Source organism: Dama dama, chromosome 17 (genome assembly GCF_033118175.1).
Source record: "Dama dama isolate Ldn47 chromosome 17, ASM3311817v1, whole genome shotgun sequence".
Lineage (NCBI taxonomy): Eukaryota > Metazoa > Chordata > Mammalia > Artiodactyla > Cervidae > Dama > Dama dama.
In genome coordinates this window covers 41,374,411-41,400,261 of record NC_083697.1, presented here as the reverse complement: position 1 = coordinate 41,400,261, position 25,851 = coordinate 41,374,411, and the positions used below count along the sequence as shown (strand labels likewise).

The window sequence follows — 25,851 nt, the reverse complement described above, 5'->3', positions numbered from 1 at the left end:
ATCTTCTACTATAGGCAATGATGTGGGCTCAGAGAACTCAGATTTGAATCCTATTCATACTATGGGAGCAGAAACTGAAATCTGCAGACTGAATAGTCAGCAGTGAAAAGAGGAGGTTTGCTTCTCTCAGACCCTTTTACATTAAACTGAGAGAATTTTCATTTTGAAGACTCCCCAACATCCCAAGAGTGGAAGTAGAGACAGAAAGAAAACCCAGGCCACACTAACCTGCCTTTCTCTGTGATGAAGACATGCTTCACACGTGAGATAAGCATCATGAGGCAGAACTAGGCAACCTCTAACCCTTAAGTTCCAGACTAGAAAATAACCATTTCCTTTAACATGGAAGGACATGACAGAGAGTTTTTGATTAATGGAATAGTTTTTGATTGACTTCTGTTGCTTCTTGGCATTTCACTTTGAGGTTCATCACAATAGGCAAGATGTGGACAGTGAGGAGGCCAGTGGTCTGAACCGACTTCTGAGAGGCACCAGTGCGGTCTTACCACAGGTGCGTGGCCATTACACGGCTTCCACCTCAAACCCTTACATACCGAACCCTGATGGCTGTGTGAGGCACCCCCACCTCACACTGCAAGTCCAGGGGGCAGTCTGAGCACCTCAGGGTGGACTTTATCAGAGGCCCAAGGTGAATACAATGAGCAACTGACATTCCAGTTTCACACCTGTTTTTTTTTTTTTTTTATTAGTTGGAGGCTAATTACTTCACAACATTTCAGTGGGTTTTGTCATACATTGATATGAATCAGCCATAGATTTACACGTATTCCCCATCCCGATCCCCCCTCCCACCTCCCTCTCTACCCGATTCCTCTGGGTCCTCCCAGTGCACCAGGCCCGAGCACTTGTCTCATGCATCCCACCTGGGCTGGTGATCTGTTTCACCATAGATAATATACATGCTGTTCTTTCAAAACATCCCACCCTCACCTTCTCCCACAGAGTTCAAAAGTCTGTTCTGTACTTCTGTGTCTCTTTTTCTGTTTTGCATATAGGGTTATCGTTACCATCTTTCTAAATTCCATATATATGTGTTAGTATGCTGTAATGTTCTTTATCTTTCTGGCTTACTTCACTCTGTATAATGGGCTCCAGTTTCATCCATCTCATTAGAACTGATTCAAATGAATTCTTTTTAATGGCTGAGTAATATTCCATGGTGTATATGTACCACAGCTTCCTTATCCATTCATCTGCTGATGGGCATCTAGGTTGCTTCCATGTCCTGGCTATTATAAACAGTGCTGCGATGAACATTGGGGTGCACATGTCTCTTTCAGATCTGGTTTCCTCAGTGTGTATGCCCAGAAGTGGGATTGCTGGGTCATATGGCAGTTCTATTTCCAATTTTTTAAGAAATCTCCACACTGTTTTCCATAGTGGCTGTACTAGTTTGCATTCCCACCAACAGTGTAAGAGGGTTCCCTTTTCTCCACACCCTCTCCAGCATTTATTGCTTGTAGACTTTTGGATAGCAGCCATCCTGACTGGCGTGTAATGGTACCTCATTGTGGTTTTGATTTGCATTTCTCTGATAATGAGTGATGCTGAGCATCTTTTCATGTGTTTGTTAGCCATCTGTATGTCTTCTTTGGAGAAATGTCTGTTTAGTTCTTTGGCCCATTTTTTGATTGGGTCATTTATTTTTCTGGAATTGAGCTGCAGGAGTTGCTTGTATATTTTTGAGATTAATCCTTTGTCTGTTTCTTCATTTGCTATTATTTTCTCCCAATCTGAGGGCTGTCTTTTCACCTTACTTATAGTTTCCTTTGTAGTGCAAAAGCTATTAAGTTTCATTAGGTCCCATTTGTTTAGTTTTGCTTTTATTTCCAGTATTCTGGGAGGTGGGTCGTAGAGGATCTTGCTGTGATTTATGTCGGAGAGTGTTTTGCCTATGTTCTCCTCTAGGAGTTTTATAGTTTCTGATCTTACATTTAGATTTTTAATCCATTTTGAGTTTATTTTTGTCACACCTGTTTTGACCCATGTGTCATCTCCACTCAGTTTTGTGTTAATAAACATTGAACACCAGTAGAACTTTTTAATCCTACCCTGACATATTCTTTGTCATGCTCATGTTTCAGAGATCATGAACTCAATAGTGTCAAAGTGAAAGGAAACAATGGCCTCACATTTTTTTTCCTATAAAAAGTATACTCTAAAACATTATATTAGGTCATGATGTACTGCCCTCAACTGCTGGTTCCAAACATGATTTAGGGGTTTTGGATAAAGAGGGCTTATTTCTACATATCATATGTCACCATATATCACCTCATATCTTACTAATACATGCTTTATACAGTAAATATACTATTTTTAAGTGTTCATTCACTCTATTTTTCATGGTACTACCCACTTAAAATCATCACAGCTCACCAATAAATGTGTGAATGTGTGAGAATGTACATTCAACCTTATCAATATTATGATATAATATGTCCACTGAAAAATAATTTGTGACATTGTAATACAAGTGCAGTTGTGTCTGACTCTTTGCAACCCCATGGACTATACAGTCCATGGAATTCTCCAGGCCAGAATACTGGAGTGGGTTGCCATTTCCTTCTCCAGGGGATCTTCCCAACCCAGGGATCAAACCCAGGTCTCCCACATTGTAGGTGGATTCTTTACCAGCTGAACCACAAGGGAAGCCCATGGTGGCTCAGACAGTAAAGAGTCTGCCTGAAGTGTGGGAGACCTGGGTTTGATCCCTGTGTCAGGAAGATCCTCTGGAGAAGGAAATGGCAACCCACTCCAGTATTCTGGCCTGGAGAATCCCATGGACGTGGGATCACAAAGAGTCAGACACGACTGAGCAACTTCACTTTCACTTTCAATACAAGTTACTATAACTACACAGGCGTGCAAATGTATACTGTGACAGTCTATGCACTGTGTTCTCCTGTTTCCATCCTGTAACTTCTAGCTTGAACTCGAGAGAGAGAGTCAGAGCTTCATCTTCTGGGCTCCTATAGTAATGGATAGTAGTTCCACTGTGGCCTTTTTGATATTGCTGTGCTTTGCGGTTTATATGTCTGGGAAGCTATTAAAGGTTAGAGTGAGGGTCAGTCACGTTTTCAACACACCTTTTGTCAATGTCACATACATGCTTGGTGCAGGTGTCTAATTTATGTTTACTGAATCAAAGAATGGCTCTTTTGACGTCATTTTGTTTAAGTCTGTAATGGGTTTTTGGGATAAGATTCAGGTTGACATTTGACTTAGTGTAGAAAAATTCCCCCAGTTAAAGGCAAAACAGGTTATAATGACCTGGAAAGTTCTCAGAAGGAGAAATGAACTGTTTTCACCTTTTTAAAATTGAGAATATTTCTCCCAAGTAATGCAAGGCCTTGGCAAAAAAAGAAAGCGAAGTTGCTCAGTCATGTCCGACTCTTTGTGACCCCATGGACTGTAGCCTACCAGGTTCCTCCATCCATGGGATTTTCCAAGCAAGGGTACTGGAGTGGGTTGCTATTTCCTTCTCCAGAGGATCTTCCCGACCCAGGGAACGAACCCGGGTGTCCCGTTTTGTAGGCAGACGCTTTACCACCTGAGCCACCAGGGAAGTTCAAAGACCTCTGAAGATTAAGTCAAAAACCTTCTCAAAATGAAATTATTACATCACTTACAAATTCATAATTACTTTAAATGTCTCAGTCCGTACATTTGGCCAATGTTATTAGAATTAGTATCTTTAAATGAGCATTTCACCTTCAAGGGAAAAATGAGGTTATACTGGGCCTTGGTTCTTTCACAAGGGCGGCTATAATTAAAAATTTATACCTTCCAATAACTGTATTAATTATTTTAAAATATGCTCAAGGCTTGTTCATATATTTTGAATTACATTTCTAAAGTTCATAAAAATTTAACTTAGTAATTAATTATTAAAACACTTGTGAGGGTAGAAAGCAATCTCATTTGCTATGAGACAAGAAATAACTTTCAATCAATTTGTGTTAACTGTACTTCAGATTGCACATAAAATAATGCCTTCATACACCTGGATCTTTTTTTTTTTTTTTACTTTCCCAGAAAAGGGCATGTAATTTTATACAGTTTCAGTGAGCATTCTCCTGTTTTTTTGCAGTCTTAGCATAAAGTTACTTGTGATTGTGAATATGAGATTCGCATAGAGTATGAATGGATATTTTGTTACCTAAACATGCTTTTTTAATTCCCTCCAATTTCCACACTATTTAGAGGAAATATATTTGAGAGAATTTCATTTTCTCCTAGAAGTAATTGTTCCCTTTTCTTAACACTTCTCCCCTGGTTAGAGAAGATTTGTTCCTCTGAGAGAGGCATCACATAACACTTTAGAAGCCTGAGTTAATACAACATTGTAAGGGCCAATAGATAGGTCATGAGAAAACCCCTAGATTTTGTTGAAGTAGTATCTAACATCCTGATAACACCCCCTATTTTTTTTGTAATCAGCATTTTGTGTACAGTAAGGCAGCCTTAGTGAACTCGTGAGATATAAGGCAGTAATACCAGGCTTGAGTAGGTTTGAATCTTGGGGTCACCACCAACTAGCTATATGCACTGAATCTCTGCATTTCATTTCATCTACAAATTGCATTTAAGCATTCATATGTACAATGGGCAAGACTATAATAATAATTCCATCACAGAGTTATCGTGAAGAGTAATAGGAAGTATCTGCTACAGCTGCTGCTAAGTCACTTCAGTTGTGTCCAATTCTGTGTGACCCCAGTGACGGCAGCCCACCAGGCTCCCCCATCCCTGGGATTCTCCAGGCAAGAACACTGGAGTGGGTTGCCATTTCCTTCTCCAATGCATCAAAGTGAAAGGTGAAAGTGAAGTCGCTCAGTCGTGTCTGACTCTTAGCGACCCCATGGACTGCAGCCTACCAGGCTCCTCCGTCCATGGGATTTTCCAGGCAAGAGCACTGGAGTGGGGTGCCATTGCCTTCTCCTTTATTGACTATGCCAAAGCCTTTGACTGTGTGGACCACAACAAACTCTGGAAAATTCTTGAAGAGATGGAAATACCACACTACCTGACCTGCCTCTTGAGAAATCTGTATGCAGGTCAGGAAGCAACAGTTAGAACTGGACATGGAACAACAGACTGATTCCAAATAGGGAAAGTCAAGGCTGTATATTGTCACCCTGCTTATTTAACTTATATGCAGAGTACATCATGAGAAATACCGGGCTGGAGGAAGCACAAGCTGGAATCAGGATTGCTGGGAGAAATATCAATAACCTCAGATACGCAAATGGCACCACCCTTATGGCAGAAAGCAAAGAAGAACTAAAGAGCCTCTACATGAAAGGGAAACAGGAGAGTGAAAAAGTTGGCTTAAAACTCAACATTCAGAAGACTAAGATCATGGCACCCAGTCCTATCACTTCATGGCAAATAGATGGGGTGACAGTGGAAACAGTGAGAAATTTTATTTTAGGGGGCTCCAAAATCACTGCAGATGGTGACTGCAGCCATAAAATTAAAAGATGCTTACTCCTTGGAAGGAAAGTTATGACCAACCTAGACAGCATATTAAAAAGCAGAGACATTATTTTGCCAACAAAGGTCGGTCTAATCAAAGCTATGGTTTTTCCAGTAGTCATGTATGGATGGGAGAGTTGGACTATAAAGAAAGCTGAGTGCTGCAGAATTGATGCTTTTGAACTGTGGTGTTGGAGAAGATTCTTGAGAGTCCCTTGGACTGCAAGGAGATCCAACCAGTTCATCCTAAAGGAGATCAGTCCTGAATATTCATTGGAAGGACTGATGGTGAAGCTGAAACTTCAATACATTGGCTACCTGATGCAAAGAGCTGACTCATTTGAAAAGACCCTGATGCTGGGAAAGATTGAAGGCAGGAGGAGAAGGGGACGACAGAGGATGAGATGGTTGGATGGCATCACTGACTCAATGGATGTGAGTTTGGGTAAACTCTGGGAGCTGGCGATGGACAGGGAGGCCTGGTGTGCTGCAGCCCATGGGGTCACAAAGAGTCAGACATGACTGAGCGACTGAACTGACTGAATAGGAAATGTATCTAAGAAACTTAGAATTAAGATTGGCATGTAGTTAACCATCAATACACCTTAGCTATTATTATTAATAGCAATAATCTGAAAAAAAGTACTAAAGTATAATCATTTATATACGAAATTTAATTGTGAGTAGGGGACAAATAATACTAATTGTCCCGTTTTGTAAATGAGGAAGATGAGGCATCATTTCATTAAGCGTTTATCTTAAGAGCCCAGCCAAGCACTGGAATCTGAGGCATCTTGTAACACCCTGGCACCTATTTCATACCAGGAGGCTTTTCCTTTACTGAAAGTAACATTCCCTGGTGGCTCAGACTGTAAAGAATCCACATGAAATATGGAAGACCAGGGTTGGGAAGACCCCCCTGGCAGAGGGCATGGCAACCCACTCCAGTATTCTTGCCTGGAGAATCCCCATGGATGGAGGAGCCTGGGGGGGCTACAGGCTGGGGTCACAAAGAGTCGGGCGCAACTGAGCGACAAAGCACACACATCATATAGTAAAGAAAATCTTGTATGCATATGATCTCCATTATTTACACCAACAAATGGTTTTCCAATTTTATGCAGTATTCTAACAGGGAGGTGGGAATAAGAAGCTATTAATACTTGAAGGTCAAGGGGCACAGCTGGACATAGCCAGCCAAAAGATACAGAAATATATCTCAAGTCCCACATTTTATCATTTAAAAATGGACACTGTGACTACCCTAACAGTCAAATTCTGTTAAGAAACAGTTGGCATTTTAAAATAGCATAACTGAGGAGAATTCTATGAAGAGATTTACGCAAATATAGGTAGGTTTTAGGGCAATCACAAAATAGTGGTGGAAGACCAGGGGTCTAGTGACCGGGTGGGTGTCCCCAGCACATGAGTCCTAGGCCTGAGACGCCAAGGGCAGGAGAAGTAACCAGGAGTCACCTAATGGAGTGGTCTGTCAGCAGGGGTTCTGGCTTGATCGAGCATGACGCAGCGCATGGGGCCAATCCAGGAGATAAACGTCCCAGCCTTCCTCTCTCCTCCCTGCCACCCATTGCAGCCAGCACATGGACAGGCCGACCGCGGTGGGTAGCAGCGTGGCCCGGGGGCTGTGGGACCCGACTGTCCAGGTCAGCCTCTGAGTGCACAGAGCAGAATGAGTCCGGTGAAGAGCACAGGGTGGGTAACCAGCACAACTAAAGACATCCAGGATCGCTCAATGTTAAAGTGACTCAGGCACTTACCCACTAAAGCTCCCATCAGATGCTTCAGGGAAAAGGATACTCCAGAACGGAAGGCCTCCTGTGTCTTGATTTGGGTGGCAAAGATAGAAACAAGTTCTTAACTTCTCAACTGGTCTTTGGCAATTTCAAATCCTTAATTGAGGGTTGTATCAGCTTTCCATTGCTATGTAACAAGTTACCAGAGACTCAGCAACTTAAAACAGGGTACACTTGTTATCTTAACAATTTCTGTTGTGCAGTGCTTGGTCACTCATTCCTGTCCGATTCTTTGCAACCCAGGCTCTTCCACCTGTGGAATTTTTCAGGCAAGAATTCTAGAGTGGGGTGCCATTTCCTCCTCCAGGGCATCTTCCTGACCCAGGGATCGAACCAGCATATCTTGCCTCTCTTACATTGGCAGGTGGATTCTTTACCACTGCGCCACCGTCAGAAGTATAGGTACAGCATGTCTGGACTCTCTTCCAGGTCCTGCCTGAAATCAAGGTGTTGGTCCGGGCTGCAATTCTCACCTGAGTTTAGGAGTCCTCTGCCAAGCTCATTGGCTGTTGGCAGAATTCATTTCCTTGTGGCTGTAGGGCTGAGTTGCTGTTTTTACTTCTCTTAGTCAGCTGGCAAGGAGACTCCCAGCCCCTGGAAGGTGTCCCAATTCCTTGCCACTTGGCCTCCTCTCTGCCAGCCAAATGGGATGCTTGCTTTCCCCCAGGCCAGACAGAATGTGTCTTCTTGACTTCTGGTACCAGCTGGGAAAAATGCTACCTTTTAAAGGGCCCACATGATTAGGTCTGGCCCAGGCAGATAATCTTTCTATTTTAAGGTCAGCTGACTTGGGACTTTAATTACAAAATCACCCCCACAGCTGTGCTTGACTGAATAACTGAGGGAAGGTATGTGCTTATCAGAGGCAGGGAATCTCCAGGGCCCTCTCAGAATTATGCCTACCTCAGTGGGTCTGGATAAATGGAAGAGGAATCACCTGGGACTCTGCCTCCACGACCTATGCAAAGTCTGATGTCGCCAATTTCTAAAATCTGGGGTAGATGTGGAGCCTCTGGACTAGTGGCAGTTGCAAATGCAGTTGTTTTCAGAGGCCAAGCAGGTAGCAGGGCTCAGTCACATGAACTTCCAGTATTTTCTGTCCACACAAAGCTTTCCATCAGGTGGCAAGGTCATCATTAGTGACATCATCTGTTTCAGCTTTGGGGACCCTCCCCGATTCAGCAGGCATAGTTCATTCAAATTGCAAATGCAGTCTCAATGCAAATTTTAAATGCCCAGTCTCATGGAATAATCATTGTTCTGTTTACAACTGGAAGTTCCCTCCTTATCAGCCTCACAGACCCACACGTAGAAGGGGGTTGTGATTCGGCTTTTTGTTTCTACACTCCCTTAAAGATTCTATTTCTGCCAGATAATCTGGATGAAGACCAGGGAGAGGTAGGAACAGAGGGGATCAGGAAAGTTCATACTTTGCTGAGTGTTGCACTCTCTGGCAAGGGCTTATTTGAACCTACGCTGGTGGGCATTCTGCAGATTCTTTTAAGAGTTCTCCCTGTGCCCCTACCTCCCATACATGCAAACATGTGCTGTTTCTGGGTGCATGCATGCACACACACTGATTCTCTCTCCCTCCCTCCCATGCACACATCTCCAGGATTCTCCAACTTGCAGATTTTTTTTTTTTAATACAGGTGAAGTACTCTCTTCCTACTCTTGCATGTAAAGCTCTTAACTCAGCCTTTGTAAATCTGGAAGATTTCCTCCAACAGCATTCAGTCGTGAGGGGTAGAGATTTGTTAGTGGAGTCGAGCATATTTTCATACGTTCATGATGCTTGCTTGTGCAGTTTGATGATTCTCTCTGTTGTATTAATCTTTTTGTAACTGGTTTGTAGGTGTTCTTCCTATTTTTCTAGATTCCAATATTTTGTCAGTCATATCACCTCTCTTAATTTGCATTTGGAATCTTTTTTATCATATCTAAGTTTCAAATATTCGTGTCAAGTTACCAATTGTTTCTCCCCTTTGCTCCTTTTTTGAATTGGTTATATTTTAATTAGCATTTAAATTTATGTTTTAAAAATCATATTTGATGTGACAAAGTTAAACTAATCAAAATCTTTTACTAATTCTTAAGGATCTGATAACTCTAAACATTGGAATAGTGTTACCCTTATGTTTTGAGCAAAAAGGGAAATATGCTTAAAGTGACAATTTAGGTATGTCATAGTCTTATTTAAACCAGTCTTAGTGCTTTTCTAGATTTATTAAAAAGTTTACTAAACAGAAGAAAGTGGCAAAATGCCAGCCTTTTTATAATCTAATGGTAAAGTTCAAGAAAAGAATACAAAACTCAAAGGAGTAGCCGGAGAAACTAACATTTGTTCTCCCTGTGTCATTTAATCCTCATAATTTTGCAAAGTAAGTATTGTTATTTTCATTTCACAGGCGAACTCACTGAAGCTCAAAATGATTAAGTGACTGGGCCAAGAAATTTAGTTTTACAGCTGAAATTTGAACCCAGGATTCTTTGGTTCTAAGCTTGGGTAATTAATATGATATCTTTTTGAATGTCCATTTTTTGAACATCCATTTCAAGTATCCAACCCTGAAAAAATGTGCAATTTTATACAATACTTCCCAAGGTGGAGACATATGTAGAAGTGCCCAGCAGAATATTTAGCCCTTGATCATTACTCTTTGTATTGACTTTAGGCAAAAAGAACACAGATAATAAGCAAATATTTTCAGCCTTTTAATAAGTCTTATCTTGCTTCTAAACACTTAGAATATCTTTGACAGTGACATTCCGCTTAGGTTTTTTTTTTTCTTTTTTTGAATGACAGGCCAAGGTTCTTGTGTAGTTTGATTGAGAGGTGTCAGTGGGAATAATTAAAAAAAAAGGCATAGGAAAATATCATCCCTGGGAAGCTAGTGCTCCCACCAGAAATTTCTTTGAGCACTTGCAGCTTCCATCCTGGTAATATGAATTTCTAGTATGTTAGTCCTGTATGGTATTTAGAAAAACTGGCTATAGGACATTAAGATGATTCAAAGAGTCTAAAGAACTTAGAACTCTGTAACTTAGCTTACTGATAGTCTGGTGTTAAGAGAAATTAAACAATATTGGTATTCATGAGTTCATTAAGAATATATGTTAGACTTAAAGAGTTCCTGTATGGTTTACAAAAGGTGTACTCTTTACAAGAAATAAGTATTTTGAATTCACAGTCAGTCCAGTGAAGCCAGATTATGCTAAGGCTGTTTTGTGTTTACTACTTAACATTAAAGATGTGGGTGTGTGAGAACAGTGGCTGTAAATGGCACATAATGATAGCAATGCCTGCTGGTGGCACATAAACAGCTACAGGCATAAGATAAAACATCTCAGCCCTCCTGAGGATCCTTGCATCATCTAACTTCTCCACAAATAGCGTTTATATCTTTGGAAATGTATGAAGTTTCATTTGCCAAAATGAATGTCTCAGTGTTCAAGAGTTAGATAATGGCAGCCCCAGGATATCATTTTAGACTGGAATAGTGTGTATTTATACATATAGTCATTGGAGGGAGAGCAAGGCCCTTGGAAGTTTTGAAACAATCACTGTTTAAGGTTCATGAAAAGTTCACTAAATCATTTCTTGAGATTGAAATAAAGTGAAAGTGCTAGTCATGTCTGACACTTTGTGACTCCACAGACTGTGGCCTGCCAGGCTCCTCTGTCCATGGGATTCTCCAGGCAAGAATACTGGAGTGGTTGCCATTCCCTTCTCCAGGGAATCTTCCTAACCCAGGGATCAAACCTGGGTCTCCCACATTGCAGGCAGGTTCTTTCCCATCTGAGCTTTGGAGTTCATAAATGTTATACCTATCCAACTCACCAGTTCTTCAATGAATTGAACGCAGATTCAAGGAGACAAAAAGGGATCTAACTATAGTGTTAGTTTTATTAATGGTTAAACTGGATTTAAGGCCGTGGCTGGGTTTTCTGTCTCCTTCTGGGAACGTAAACTGCAGGATGCTGATTTATTTACCAAGGAGTGGGCAGAAAAGCTGAAACCCCACAACAACACACCTGGGTGGCCATGGGCAGAGGCATGAGACAATATAAGCTTGAATATAGGTTTCTATGCTTCCATAAGAGTAGATGTACCCTGCCCCCTACCTCCTCCTATATTTCCGTGAACATCAACCTCTTATCACCTCTCACTGAGCAAAAGTTCATACATGGACAGCCACATGGGGACATATACACATACCACTGTGCCAGGCAGAGCAGGAAAAACCACTGTCTCGGATGAGCTGCAGGCATGGAAATTCTATTTTAATTAAAGGAATTGATACTTTCAGTGTAAATACTTTCAGCTTCACTGCAGAAGTGTGTCACACTGAAAATCAGTTGATTCTAAACATCCTAGGGCTAAGGAACTACTTTGCCAGCAATGGCAGAAGCAATAATAACAAAAAACAAAGACTGTATCTCTTAGTCTATATTACGTTTATTACAGAAAGTGAAAAAAAGCAACAAAATCATATTTGACATTTTTTTTAGGATAAAACTAAGTCATCAGTTGAATTTCATTCATTCATCCATTCAAAACTCAAATCCAAAATGAGGGTGGATGTGTAGGTAATTTCAAAATCTTGATCTATCCTCATGTAAATCATAACATTCCATCTTTTTTCCTAGGTAATGACATTTCATTGATAAGTCAGTTTACAGAGGATGGGGACTTTCTTAAATAAGCAATTTAATGACCTTTGTCTATAGGTATCATGAAAAGACATAACTTTAGATTCATAAATGGAATTTCACTTTATTACTGTTTCTTCAGTGATTTAACATCATACTACACTTTTGGTCTTTCCCCCGTGAGCACACACATAAATAATTCTTATATTGACATCTATAATTTTCCTGGTTGGCACTTAAATTAATACATGACTTCCAAAATAATTACATAAATTTAAATTTATTTCTAAGCAACAGTAAATATTGACATCAAAATTTCATGTATGCTTTTATAATATCCATTTTTAGTAGTTAAAAACACAGCTAGGTATAGTTGTAATTATAGTGTTTTTATGGTGTTTAACCTTTTTTAATCTAAGATATAAAGATGGCAATTCAATCTTTAAAATATGAGTACCTATTAAATGCGATTATTGACTTTCTATTCAGAAATGGTTATATTTGTACTTTGCCACACAGTTTTCTGTTGATGGCAATTCTGGTATTTCTTTTCATAACTTCAACCTAATATCCAGTCAACATAATTATTCTTGTCAAAATATCAGGATCAAATCATATTAGGTTTTAAGGACCAGATCAGACTTTTCGATGTCTAACAAAGTACTTCCTTTTCGAAGAAATGAGAGAAACTAAAACAACATCGATTCACTGGCTGGAATTGTGATAAATTGACTACTGTTGTCCAGTATTGACATTTGCTGGCTAATGACTCTAATCTCGTTATCTAGTCCACACAGTGTCACCTATTGTCAATAACAGTCATTTATTTGAGTCCGTTTTAAGGAAATCCCAATTGCTAACATCCTGTTATTCTACCAGTATCATTTGTAACTTTTAAAAATAAAATCTGTACTTTGACTTTTCTTTGGTGTTGCTAAACATTGTTTTGCCAATCTCAAGAGAAGAATGCCTGCAATCATGTTTCACCTCGAGTGATTATAGACTCTTTTGAAACCTAGGGATACAGCTCTACAAGGTAGAGCTTTTATGAGCCTGTGCAAATAAACATGCCACTAAACGCACAAATCGAGTCTATGAAGCATAATTGGCTTTCCCCAGTGTTTGTCATTTCCAGATATAAAATTAGGTACTTAAAGAACAGCACTAAATCTTTGAAGCCGCTCAAGTACCTGTCTGTGTCTCAGTAAAATATCACCTAGATTTTCGTGACTCAGTGGGGCTGGACTTTCCTAAGCACCAAATGTGCTACGAGGGAGTAACACCTTTAACTGGGGAGTGTCTAATCTGATATCAATCCGTGTGAAACCAGTCATGAAAAGATGCAGTTTTCAATTAGTTATTTTAATTTGTGATTGATTTAAATGTACCAGTATGAATAAAATGCATTTATGTGTGCATATATATGTGGGTAAGCTATTTACAGTTATGTATACATTTTTATGTGTAGAAAATGAAAATACACATTGATTAGCCCTTTTGAGGCTTTTGAACAACTGTTTCTTCTTCCTGCTTTCCACTGCTTTGAGAATTTAGATAATTCATACAAGGTATGTACACAATCACACCCATAGTATGTACATCCTAATCACACAACACAGAGAAGATGTGTGAGGAATGTAAATCAACCCAGTGGTCAAAGAACTGACCTTACCTGTGACTAATGGCATGGGGAATTAGCCCTGGCATATTTGGTAACAGGCCAATGTACTGATGACTGCATTCAGCCTTTGTGACAATTATGTTATCTACTCTGGGAGATGATTAAAAGAAGAAAACAACAGCCCTTTCTGACCTTCAAAAGCAAAAGGACAAATTCTGTCACTTAACACACACGCACACTTTTGTTGGTTTTATTCACTTTCGGCCACGTGCCTACCTGATGACAGAACTTGGCCTTAAAATGGGATGCAGAATGTTTTTTTTTTTTTTTTCCTACACATAAAGATAGAAAACCAACTGCTCACAGACTGTACATACTTACAAAATGTACTGATGTACCACAACCAGCTACAGGGTAATGCACAATATAGTGTTTACATGTTAGTACAGCAGAGATAAATACATTTAGAAGTTTAGTAATTGTTAGTATATTTCCTTCTTGGGTTTTCAGGCCCTGATGACCTTCCTCAAATACCTGGGAAAGGTATTTCCAGATGCCCTTAAAAACAAGACTTAGTCTCTCCAACCCTCTAGGGAATGGGGAGTGTGAGAATAATACTGTAATCTCCCAAGTTACCAACATCAGAAATGATGGAAAACATTTTACAAAGTAACTGACTCAAAGATGTGGTTAAATAAATGCTAAGAAGTCTAAATGGGTAAGCCCCTTCTGCTCATTTCATGGTTTGCTCCATACATTACACAAAAACAATATGAACCATAAAAAATGCTTAACTTCTCAAAAGTTTTGCTTAAAAATAATTTAATTTTTAAAGGGACAAAGAGTAATGCTAGCAGCAAGGTCAAAAAGCAAGCTATCCTTTTCACTCCAAAATAAGCAGATGGCCTCCCATATCTTAAAAGATCGAGAAAGAAGTTAGTGTTTCTTCCCCACTCAATTGTCTTTAACACACTTAAATCATTAGGTATTTGTCATCACAATTATCACCATGCTGGTTGATCATCAGTACCTTTTTCTAAAGTGTAAAATATGTGATCTTTATTCCAGCCAGTTGATTTCGAGCATGAACCCAAAAGAATACTTGGTGAAGAATCAGTATTTAGAAATGCTAAATGTTGTACGTAGATACAACATCAATTCTGTAAGGCATTATTTCAGGCCACTTTTGATATGAGTATTCACATTTTAGCTATTCCTTATTTTAGAACCCATTTTTTCATAGCTAAATCTGGTAATCCTCCAGGCAGAGTTAACTGAATTGCTTTCTTAAAGGCTAGTGTCCAGGGAGAGTAATTACTATACATTGAACCTTCCATTTCAATCACGTTTCTGGTTGAAGCTGTCTTGAATTTTAAGCTAGCAAGACTCTTGGTGATTCCTTTGGTCTTGACTATATTAAAACAGAGCTGTTAACCATAAGATCTAATGTTCACTAGTGCTGTACCTCTTTATGGAGCTCCTACATAAGTTTTTCCAGCAAGAAAGCAGAAATAATACCTTTGCTTATTTTATCCCGTGGGTTATGGTCAGTCTTCATGGAGCAAACCGTGATTATATAATGGTGTGCCCATAATAGATGCACTTGGTGGTATAACTGCCTCTTTTTGGCACATTATTGCTTGACTTTAATTTCATTATCAACAGTCTTTATTCTCAGGATGAGTAGCTGAGATATCTGGGTCTTAGAAAAACACACCAGACTTGGGAATAACAACTTTGTTGCACCATTCTGGCCTTCACAGTCATTTCACCAAGGCTTGCAGTTATTTAAGTGTCCTTTTGATTATCACCTTGATTCACCTAACAGCCAACAGTAATTTTTCAGGGTTTTTGTTTTATTTGTTTCTATCTACACATATATACCAATGTACTGGATTTACTTTGAGAGAGGTTATTTGGTTGTGGCAAGTGAGTAGTTTAGCTGGTGAATGTTCACAGTTAAAAGTAGCAGTAATGAACTCTGGTAGATGTCACTGATTTGTGAGACAGAATTTTTCCACTTCAATCCATCTTCATTCATGTCCTTGGTCATTGCAAATCAAGTTTATTTCTGTAGCCAAGGAGAATTCATTTTTTCCAACAGTAGGGTAAAGTTCATGGAAATCTGTTTCAGTCTTTACAAGACTAATTGTTTCCCCTTTTGCAAAAAAATGTCTAAAATTTTGTAGATATCCTTCAACCCATGTGTCTGCACAATGACATTTATAACTACTCAGCTGGCTGCAGAATTTCATTAAGAAAGATAAAGTTACAAAGTTGGACAGGAGATTTGGCATGTCACCTGTTATTTGCCAGGTGGCAGCAGCTGACCCATCTTTGGAGATTCAACCCAAAGGGCCACATATGGAACCAAGAATGTTGCTAACAGAAAACAAAATGCTCAGATGGGAATATAAAATAGCAAGCACTGAGGCAGAGGAGGGCAAGACTTCTGGTTCACTGTGTAGACAGAACAGCGTTAGAGACAAGATGGTCAGTTTATTTATCCAAGATACTGCTGAGTTCACTGCATTATTATCACAGAGGGAAGTTCACAGGCTCCGTTTCTCAAATACCGCTTAGGACAAAGCTGGAGAGAGTAAACAGCGTCATCTCCATGGCAGCATTGTAGATGATTAGTAAATCAGACACGTAGAGGCCTACACAAGGCTACAAGTGATATTTGTGATATTCAGTAAGAACACACACATATATATATGCAAACCTTATCCTAATGTATTGTTCTCCTTTATATTGATTCTTAAAAAGTAGACAAGGGCTGTGGTAAAGTATGTGGTACTAGAAATGGACAAATTGTTAAACACTTGCACAATATGTAGGAGGAAGAAAAGACAGTTTCTCACATTTTGGAAGCAAAACAGTAACAAAGAGGATACAACAGAGGCCAAACAATTTACATTAACAGCCTACTCATATAGGTCCTCTGTAAACAAATCTTAAAGTCACATCATATTCTAGTCTTCATGTGGTATATACAGATATTTCCCAAATGATAGGAACTCCCAGAGATGAGAGGAAGACTATCAGAATAAGCTAGAACAATAGAAACCTTAATACTCTTAGATGCAACCCAAAGCAATTTTCCTCTTCTGCTTTCTTAAGATGACAAGCTCTTATTAAGAATTTGGTTCCAAAATTCAACCTCTAGGGTATATGGTACACATGCATATTCAGTCCAATTTATTCCAGTTATGATATTTAACCTATAAGATGGAGAACACTGATATCCAAAATAATAAATATTAGACCATTCTAAAGATTAAAGATCATCAAAAATCAAATTATATTCAATATAGCTGACTTGTCAAGGTAGGAAAACACAGTAATATTTTTTATAAATATTTCATTTTGGATGCAAACAAAACAGTTTCTGGTCCACTGTGACCTAACAAAATGTTTAATGTGTTCCACTGATCCAAAACACAAAGCTTAATTAGGATTTCAGTGTATGTAAAGTAGTTGGTCTGTGGCATCAAGGGTAATAATCCAGAAAGACATAATTAGAAAAATTGCTGAAGATAAATAGATACATGACAGTTGAAGTGGTCACATTTTTCTTGTAGTCATAAAATAGAAAAATCAGAATTTAAATTAAAAATTTTCACTGGGTACACATCTTCACATGTTAAATATTTGGATGGCCTAAGTCACCTCTTTTTTGCTGCTGGTTTTAAAAATATCTTATACTGATTTACTTAATTTATTTATTTATTTCAACAACTAAAATACATTTAAAAAGGACCAAAAGATAACTAAAAGAAATAAGGACAAAAACAGCTTTCAACACTGTGCGTGTCATGCAGGTAACGAATAGCAGAGCAAGTTCAAATAGTCTGCCATGAAAATTGTTCTGCCAACTTCATTTGTTGAATGAACCTAAGGAATCACAGATGATGTCCTGAATGTGTATGTGTCATAGATCCAAGTGAAGGAGCATTTTCAAAACAAAGTTTTATCCTGAGAGTCTTTGGGTGATCCTAATGCAGAAACACCACTGTTTTGAATAGGCTCCTGTCTTATTTATCTATTTGATGAGCTATTTCTGTGACCATTTTTTCAGGACTTTTCCTTCTATAAGATTCAGTAAGTGAGAAGAAAGCTTTTGTAACATTTTGTGACAATCTTTAGAGTGTGGTAGAGATTGAAAGTGAAAAATTAAACATTAAGAAGTAAAGGTTAGTTTCAGTCCCCAGAAAAACCAAAGTGACTCTAGCACACATCAAGTTTCAATTTATTGAATTTTATTAATTTGCTTCTAATGTGTGACGACAACAATGTCTACAACTCTCTTTGGCCTCTGCTTCCTTTCACTATTCATAAATCACGTGGTTACTCCAATCTCATGAAAACTAATATTATTACCAGATGCTAAATTCTTCCTTTTCTCCCATTTTAATGCAGGGACAGCCTGTTCTAGCCAGTTCTGAGCAGAGGGTGACCTGGGCCCACCCATCTGGAGTGGGTATTGTTGACAGGTGCCACTGTGTACAGAGTGTGTTCTCTGTGTGTACACAGCATGTGGAGGGAGACAGCCAGTGAGCGAGACAGGAGGGAGGTTAAACTCCGGCAAAGGCATCTCCTACAGAAGTGACGTGAACACTACAGCCAATGGGTATTTAAGGCTCAAAGAGAGAATTTTAGACTCAATTCATTAATAATAATTTTGGCTGCTAATTTGATGGTAATTTCTAGTTAGATAGCCTTCTTAGTAGAGGTCAACTGGTAAGAAACAAACGTGCTTTATTGAAAAATTCATTGGAAGTTTCAATTCTAACAACTGTAATTGCCATTCTCTGGCTCTGACTCTGAGAATGGCTCTGTGGTCTACTTATGCAGGCTTTATAGACAGTCCAATTACTTTGAAAGAAATCAATGACTATTGACTAATTTATGTCTGATGTAGCTTGTGGTGTTAAAGTTTAGGTATGATATCCTCCCGCAATATGTTCAGAATCTGCAAAAGAGAATCCAAATTAAAAAAAAAAAAATAGAAACTTTGCATTTACTACACAAATGGCATTTATGAACCTCTGGAGAGATAGTACACAGCTGGACAATTCTTTCCTGGCTCATCAAGGCAGCGAGTTTAGAGAAAACAGCCAACGCCCCTTCATCATGAACAGTGATTCATTCTCTAAATGCAACGTGGAAACCAACAATCTCCAGGGCTCACTCCTCTCTTCCCCACTAGCCCCACTCAAGCTACTGCTGGTCACCCCAGCCAGTGCCCTGCAAAACACTCATGGGCCCCAAGGACACACTTCCATAATGGAGACAGGTGAGGGCTCAGTTCAAACAGGTGCCTATATTCTCAAGGACTAAGCCCACCCAAAGTTCAAATGAATGATGTTTTAATAAAGGCAGCTTCTTTTAAAGGGTTGGAAGGATGAGATATGATGGTATTTCTCTTAAAATTAATAGGCTTGAAGAGGTTACCTTTTTACCACAGATTAGTTTTAAGCAATTAGATGATATTAGTCTGCATATAAAAGCAGCAAGGGAGCTCATTTCTATTTGACTACATTTTCTATTAGAAGCTACTGAACCAAATCAAAACAAAAATACAAACTGCATCCTGTTTACAGGAGCCACAATTAAACCTGTTGTTTTTGTTACTCAGGAGACTTTCCTTTTTTCAACACACAAAAAAGGAGTGTTTGGTAATTGGCTATTTATAATTCCTTACCAGAACCTTAACATTCTCAGCAGAATGTTATTAGAGACAGCTGAACGACATAAAATTCAGTATTATCAATAATATGATAATTCTCTTCAAGAATTCAGTCACATGTATTTCCTCTTGGGCAAGGAAATATGAATTTAATCTAAGCATAATCACAGAGGTGACCCTTGCCCTTAGTGCAGGAAAATGTACATACATAAATTCATGTTTTATGTGGGCAGTATTCAAATGGTTTGCTAACTTTTTTCCTAATATAACTTAACATTTATTAACAGGTATAACAAGGTTTATAAAAAGGGTTATATGCAGATGTTTACAAATATTATTTCATATTTGGCATTTTATGCATGTAAGTACTTTCATTTATATCCTCTAGCCGAGGAATGAGTCAAATTTGTTTCCCTTTTTTTCCATGATATTTCTCATCACCTACTTAAATTTTGTATGGTATCAGCATTCTTATTGCAATGGACTACAAAGTATAACTGTTTTTGCTAACAGTGTCTTTGCTACTTTTAATATAAAGAGGGGTTTTAATGGAAATACCATAGTGTGATAAATTGAGGCAGTAATATAAAATGACACATGTGTAATGAGCATGTTATTCTAAAAACATCATATTAAAAAAAAACAGTGAGTGTTATTTCCTCTTAATTAAGGTTGTAAACCTTCAGTGAAGCTTACTTCTTCACTTCCTTTCAAATTGAAACGTTATTTTTTATTTATGGAGCCCCAGCAAAGGACCCCGCGATTCTTAGTAGCAATTTCCGTGAGTTAATGCTTTCTCTTCCTGGTCCCTCAGAAAAAAATCAAGCAAGCTCTGACATAGACAGATGGACGCCTCTGAAGCCTGTAGCAGTATCCAAGGGCTTCCGGACACGTTCCTTTTCAGTCTAACACAGAAGAAGGAGCAGGACGAATGCAGCAGTTGGGGCGTCGCAAGTTCTGCAGCATGGACTGGAAAACGCTGTGCTGCCTGCCTTTGAGCTTTTTATTAGAAGAAGTATCCGAGGAGATGGACCTGCGGCTCTGAGCTTTGATTAATTTCTCGTGTTCCCTGATCTGTCTCTGTAAATGGTTCTGTATGGCAATGCCCAGGGACTCGGGGTCCAGGGAAGCGCCGTACACCTCCCAGGTCATGCCCTGCTCGTCCCACACCACGTCCCGGACGCGCTTGGACTGTTTCAGCTGCAGCTTGGAGTCGGCACTCAGCTGCTTCTTCTTCTCGCCCGGCGTGAGTCCCACCTGGGCGGCAGCAGCCGTCACGTTTAACTTCTGCTCCTTGAGGAACTCGCTGACCCGGCTGGCCCGGCGGGGGCTGGCTTTGACGGAGCGAGAAGGGGTCCTTTTGCCAGAGCCAGGACTAGAGTCCCCGATGGCATCTGACGGCAGGCTTAGGCTGGCGGCCGTCTTGGTCTGTCTGTTTTCTTCCCCGGTGCCCTCCTGGCTCCTTCTAACTGGGGAGGGTGTAGGGCTGGCACCTGATGCCACGCCTCCACTTTCTTGAGATTTAGGATTGAGCAGTAGGCTTTTGGCCTCTGCTCTTGCCCTCACCTCCAGGATATCGATGCCAGGAGATTCTTGTTCTTTCATTATCTGAGGAGACGCAAGCTTCTTCTCTCTTGCATCCCCTTGATTCGTGAGCTCCAAGCTCCTGGACTGGTCGGCTCTGCTGGCAGGGCCACTGGAGTCGGAGAGTTGGCAGTCGGGGTCTGGCTTGTGGCCACCGGTGGTTGCCACTGCAAACTCAGATGGCTTCGTTTCACACTTCCCTAATCCGTGACCTGTTTCAACTTGACGTCCTGCACTAAGAGAAGTCTGGTCACTGGGGCTAGCTTTCAGGGAGGTAGAACCAGTACCCGAAAGCTGTCTGAAGGTAAGCTCTGGCCCCGCTACGGTCATTCCCGCTGATTTCCCGTCTTCTTTACACATCTCCTGAGCATCACTGGAAGCCACGCTGACGGCTGAGGTTTTAAGGACCTCCGCCGGTAGGCTCCCTGATTGACTTTCTCCTCGGAAAGCTGCAGAAACAGCCGCAGCTGTCTGGATGTGCACCGCTGGCATGAGGTCACGGCACTGACCCGCCTCCCGGGGGCCGAGGGCGTTCTCAGACAGCTCCAGCGCGTGGCTCGCGCTGCCGTGGCAGATGACACGCAGCTGCTCTTGTTCAAAGCGCTCTGGAGCAGGGCTTTCCTTTAAGAATGCAGTGAGGATGCTGGGGCTGGTGGATGCCGATCTGCTCTCGACACTCGCCACTGCCTGCACCTCGGCATCTTGCCGAGCCCTGGGTGGGGTTTCCTTGATCTCATTTTCAGCTTGGCTGGTCATCGTACTTGCTTCTTTAAACCTTGACACTTGAGGCTGTGCTGCCAGCGGCACCTTCTCTGGATCTGGAGGAAACATCGATCCGTTGCTAGGGAGGGGGGATGGTTCAGGAATCACCGAAGTCATGGCCTGGGTGTCTGAGGTGGCGGCAGAGGGCAGTTTGTTCCCCGAACATCCATCTTCTCCTGTTGGAGAGCCACAGGACCTTGTCTGGGAAGTGCAGACAGCTTGCTGCCTTTCTGCTCCGGGTCCACCTACAGTAGCGGAAGGAGGACTGAACGCCCTGGCTGCTGCATCTCCAGTTTGCACCATTCCCTGCACTGTCTCTTGAGAAGGAAAATCACAGGACACTTGATCTTTGCCACAGATGACCCCCACCGGACAGCTTGACTTCTCAGGTTGCCCTCCATCTGCAGTTCTCTGTGACTTCACCAGGGTATCTTCAGGCCCTGATGGGGGGCTGGCGTTGGGCTGGTTGCCTGGGACAACCGGGTGGATGTGCTGATTGGCTGGCACTGCAAACGTTGCACACATCAGATCCTTGCCTGCCGCAGAACACGGGGCTGGTGCTGTGGGCTCTCTGCCCGCTGACAGCTGAGTACTGCCAGGAGAGTTGAGTGTGGGAGATGCCTTCCCCACCTCACCGACAGTGTCAGGAGAGGACATGGCTGGCTGCGTGGGCACATGCTCACCGGCCTGCATCAGGGCCTTGGCAGCTGTCCTGGGGCTGCGGTCTGGCTCTGCAGGAGTGCTGGAAAGGCCATTGGTGTTCTCACAGAGGACTTCTGGTCGAGGCTGGGGCGAGGCAGCCTGCACCTCTCCCCGGTCCTCCTCTTCTCCGGAAGCTGCAATCAGGGATGTTTTGGCTGATCTCAGAGGGTCAGGTACAGTCCCCATGGAATCTCTCTCCGGGAAAAACCTTGGAGCTCGCACCTGGACAGCACTCCTATAGGGGAGCAGCCGAAGTTCAAAGTGAAGATGCAATCAGGGGTGATTCCTCTGAAGGACCAATCTGTGAATCAAGGAAACAGTACCATTAATACAGTACAGTATCTGAGGGTTGAAGCTATACCAATTTGTCACTTGTATAGGATCTCATAAGCACATGAAAGCTTTTCTTTCCATAACTGTTGATATAAATACAGATCTTTGGAAGAAAGATGATGGAAAAATTATTTTAATTATACAAGTATTATCTTGATGTTAGTTTCTGCTTCATCCCATTGCTGTCTAGAAAATAGGCTTTTAACACATTAATACTTACATATGCACTTGATAACTACTTCAAGTCATTTGTGTAATCCGATTTACCAGATATCAGAAAATCCTATAAAGCAACTGTAATCAAATGAGTAAGTATTAAAACAAGAAATAAATCTAAACAGATATGTAGACTAGATTATCTTGAAATAGATCCAGATATAAAATGAGGATTTAATATATGACAAAAGAGCATTTCAGTTTGGTGACAAAAGAATGGATAATATAAGGGGCTGGCAAACTCTTTAGTCATCTGAAAGGAAAGAAAACTCTCTCTTATACCAATTCCAAAAATAAATCTTAGATAGACTTAGAGAGATTAAAGGTTAAAATATAAATATTTAAATTAAAAATTCTGTTAAGAAAATATAGGCTCATAAATATATCTAGGAGCAAGGTAGGTAGGTTTCTTTGGCAAGGCAGAAAATACACCCAGAATTATGAGAGAAAACATCAGCCAGATGACTAAAAAAAAATGACAAAACTTTTGCATGGCAAAAGATGACACAAACAGATACAATAGGTTTAAAAAAGTGTTTTCAACCCAGAGGACAGGCAAAAATATCTGAAATATAGTAGAAGTTCTTAAAAACTTACAAGGAGACAAAATAATCCATTGGAAAAATGGATATGGAAGCACAATTTATAAAGTAGGAAATCCAATAGCCAAGAACCTGATGAAAAGATGATCAAATTCATTTGTAATCAAAGAAATGCAAATAAAGAAACAATGAGATTTTACTCTATACCAACTGCACTTGCAAAAACTTTTAAAAAATGTTGTAACACCATGGCCTGGGAAGACCTTGTGAAAGGAAGTGTTTCTATTAATTGTATGTGCAAATGTGTATTATTGCAGCTTTCTTAGGGAAGTAGTTTAGCTTTTAAAACTAAAAATACACGTGTCCTTCACTCAGTGATCCTATCAATGGAAATAAAATATCAGCATGTGTAGATAAATATACAAGTATGTTTATTAAAAAAGCTTTCCCTGGTAGCTCAGATGGTAAAGAATCCACCTGCAATGGAAGAGACTTGGGTTCAATCCCTGGGTTGGGAAGATCCCCTGGAGAAGGAAATGGCAACCCACTCTAGTATTCTTGCCTGGAAAATTCTGTGGATAAAGACTGGTGGGCTATAGTCCATGAGATCACAGAGTTGGACACCACTGAGTGACTAACACATGCACACGTGTTTATTGAAGAACTATTTGTAGACACAAAAAACTCAAACTGGTCTCCTTAAATAGGTGGAGAGGCAGAATAAATCATGATATAGCTGTACAGTAGAGCATTATACAACCATTAAAATAAATAGCTAATGAGGCTATAACTTTTCACTTGGGAGAAATTTCACCAAGGTATGGTTGAATGAGAAAAGCAAGGTACATAAAGAATATATGTTTTCATTTCTGTAAAACAATGACCTAAAACTCTACATACATATGTGTTATGTGTGTGTTTGTGTATAATTATATAAATTCCAAAAATATACATAATGAGACATATTCGGTGGCAAATGGAGTTTTGTGACTTAGAAATAGGGGAAAAGAGATGCAGGTATCCAAAAGTGGAAAAATTTTGGATTTTAACAAGTATATCTGAATCTTTAAAAGTATATGTGAAAATTTATTCATGTGTGTTTATGCATAAACATTTTTTTTAGAAAGAATAACCAGACTCTGTGATGAAGACAAAGCAATGGTTCAGAAATTAGCAGGTGACTGTTTTAATATTACTTCTATCACTCACAGGTTCTATGACCTCATGGGAAATCACTTAATCTTTCTGCACCCCAAATTAACTCACTGGCAAAATGAATTATATGATTTCTAAGGGCTCTTCCAGCTCCAAAGTTCAAAGATCCTACTTTTTGCATGTGATAGATAATAAATCAAACAGCACAATCATAACTCCAGCTTTAGGGTCAAAGTAAGGCAAAGGTCAATCTGTTTGCACCCAGATTTTGAAAATAAATACTTTTGCATTTTGGTTCAATGGTATTTGATTGCTCAATCATATGACATTTAACAATAAATCCAATGTATCTTCTTTCCCAAACAGCACTTCCTTCTAACTTCACTATTCACATTGATGGGTTAAATATTTTCCCATCCTTGGTCTTGACGTCTTTCTGCTCCTTCAAACCTCTTCCCCAGGTTTATGTTCCATTTCTTCCTTTCTAGAGTTTTCTGTTGCAGACACTTGTTGTGCCCCAAGCTTATTTTCCCTCTGCCTCTTTGGCATCTGTCTTTAGTACTACTCTCTGACCTCCTCATCTTCAAAAAGCATACTTGTTCTTCAAAACCCCACTTAAACTCCATCCTTTCTGAAGGCTCCTAAGGCCTTTTAAGTCATAAAATCTCTCTCTCTTTTCAAAATTCCACAGCTATTGCCATCTGTGTTCTTTGTATTGTGCTTCGCATGTACTGTTTTTGTGTATAAATGTCTCATTTCTCCAGAAGTCCTTCAAGTCCCAGGAGGGAAGGGGACAATCTTACTGATTCTTTCCTGTTCACTCCTCAGGACACAGTGCAGAACCTTCTGCACAAAAAGGTGTTAATCGATCCCATTTCCCTCCAAAATGGCCATTATTACATCCTGCCAAACTTCAAAATAACAAGCAAATTTAAGCCATGACATGAAATAGTAATGAAAACACTATTTAGAAGAGTGGTATTTTTGGAAATAAAATAGTTGTATCTTATTTATGAGACTGGGTTACATATCTGTAATCCAGGTTTAAATAATTAAAAACAAGTCCATTGGCCACCTCCTATTAAAACTTGGAAGGTCAGAACACCTGGTTAGGGGACAGAACATCTTCTTGTTATATGGCTGGAGCCAAGAAGCCTGGCTTGCCAGAGAGGACTGTAAAATATGAACACCTCAGAGTCCAGCAACTGAAGGTTGGAAGACTTAGAAAAGATGAGGGACTTCACTGAAATCTCAGAAGTCACCAAGTTGATCCCC

The 25,851-nt window shown here is 40.1% G+C and overlaps 1 protein-coding gene across 1 annotated transcript in view; it reads right to left on the bottom strand.

Annotated features, from left to right (window-relative positions):
- Window positions 1–11,768: 11,768 nt before the first annotated feature.
- Window positions 11,769–25,851, bottom strand: part of GPRIN3 (GPRIN family member 3) — a 74,278-nt gene continuing 60,195 nt past the window's right edge. The window contains exon 2 of the mRNA XM_061164398.1: window positions 11,769–22,631. Coding sequence (XP_061020381.1) covers window positions 20,183–22,516 — 2,334 coding nt within the window. The 5' untranslated portion in view covers window positions 22,517–22,631 and the 3' untranslated portion in view covers window positions 11,769–20,182. The remainder of the gene's footprint in view (window positions 22,632–25,851) is intronic.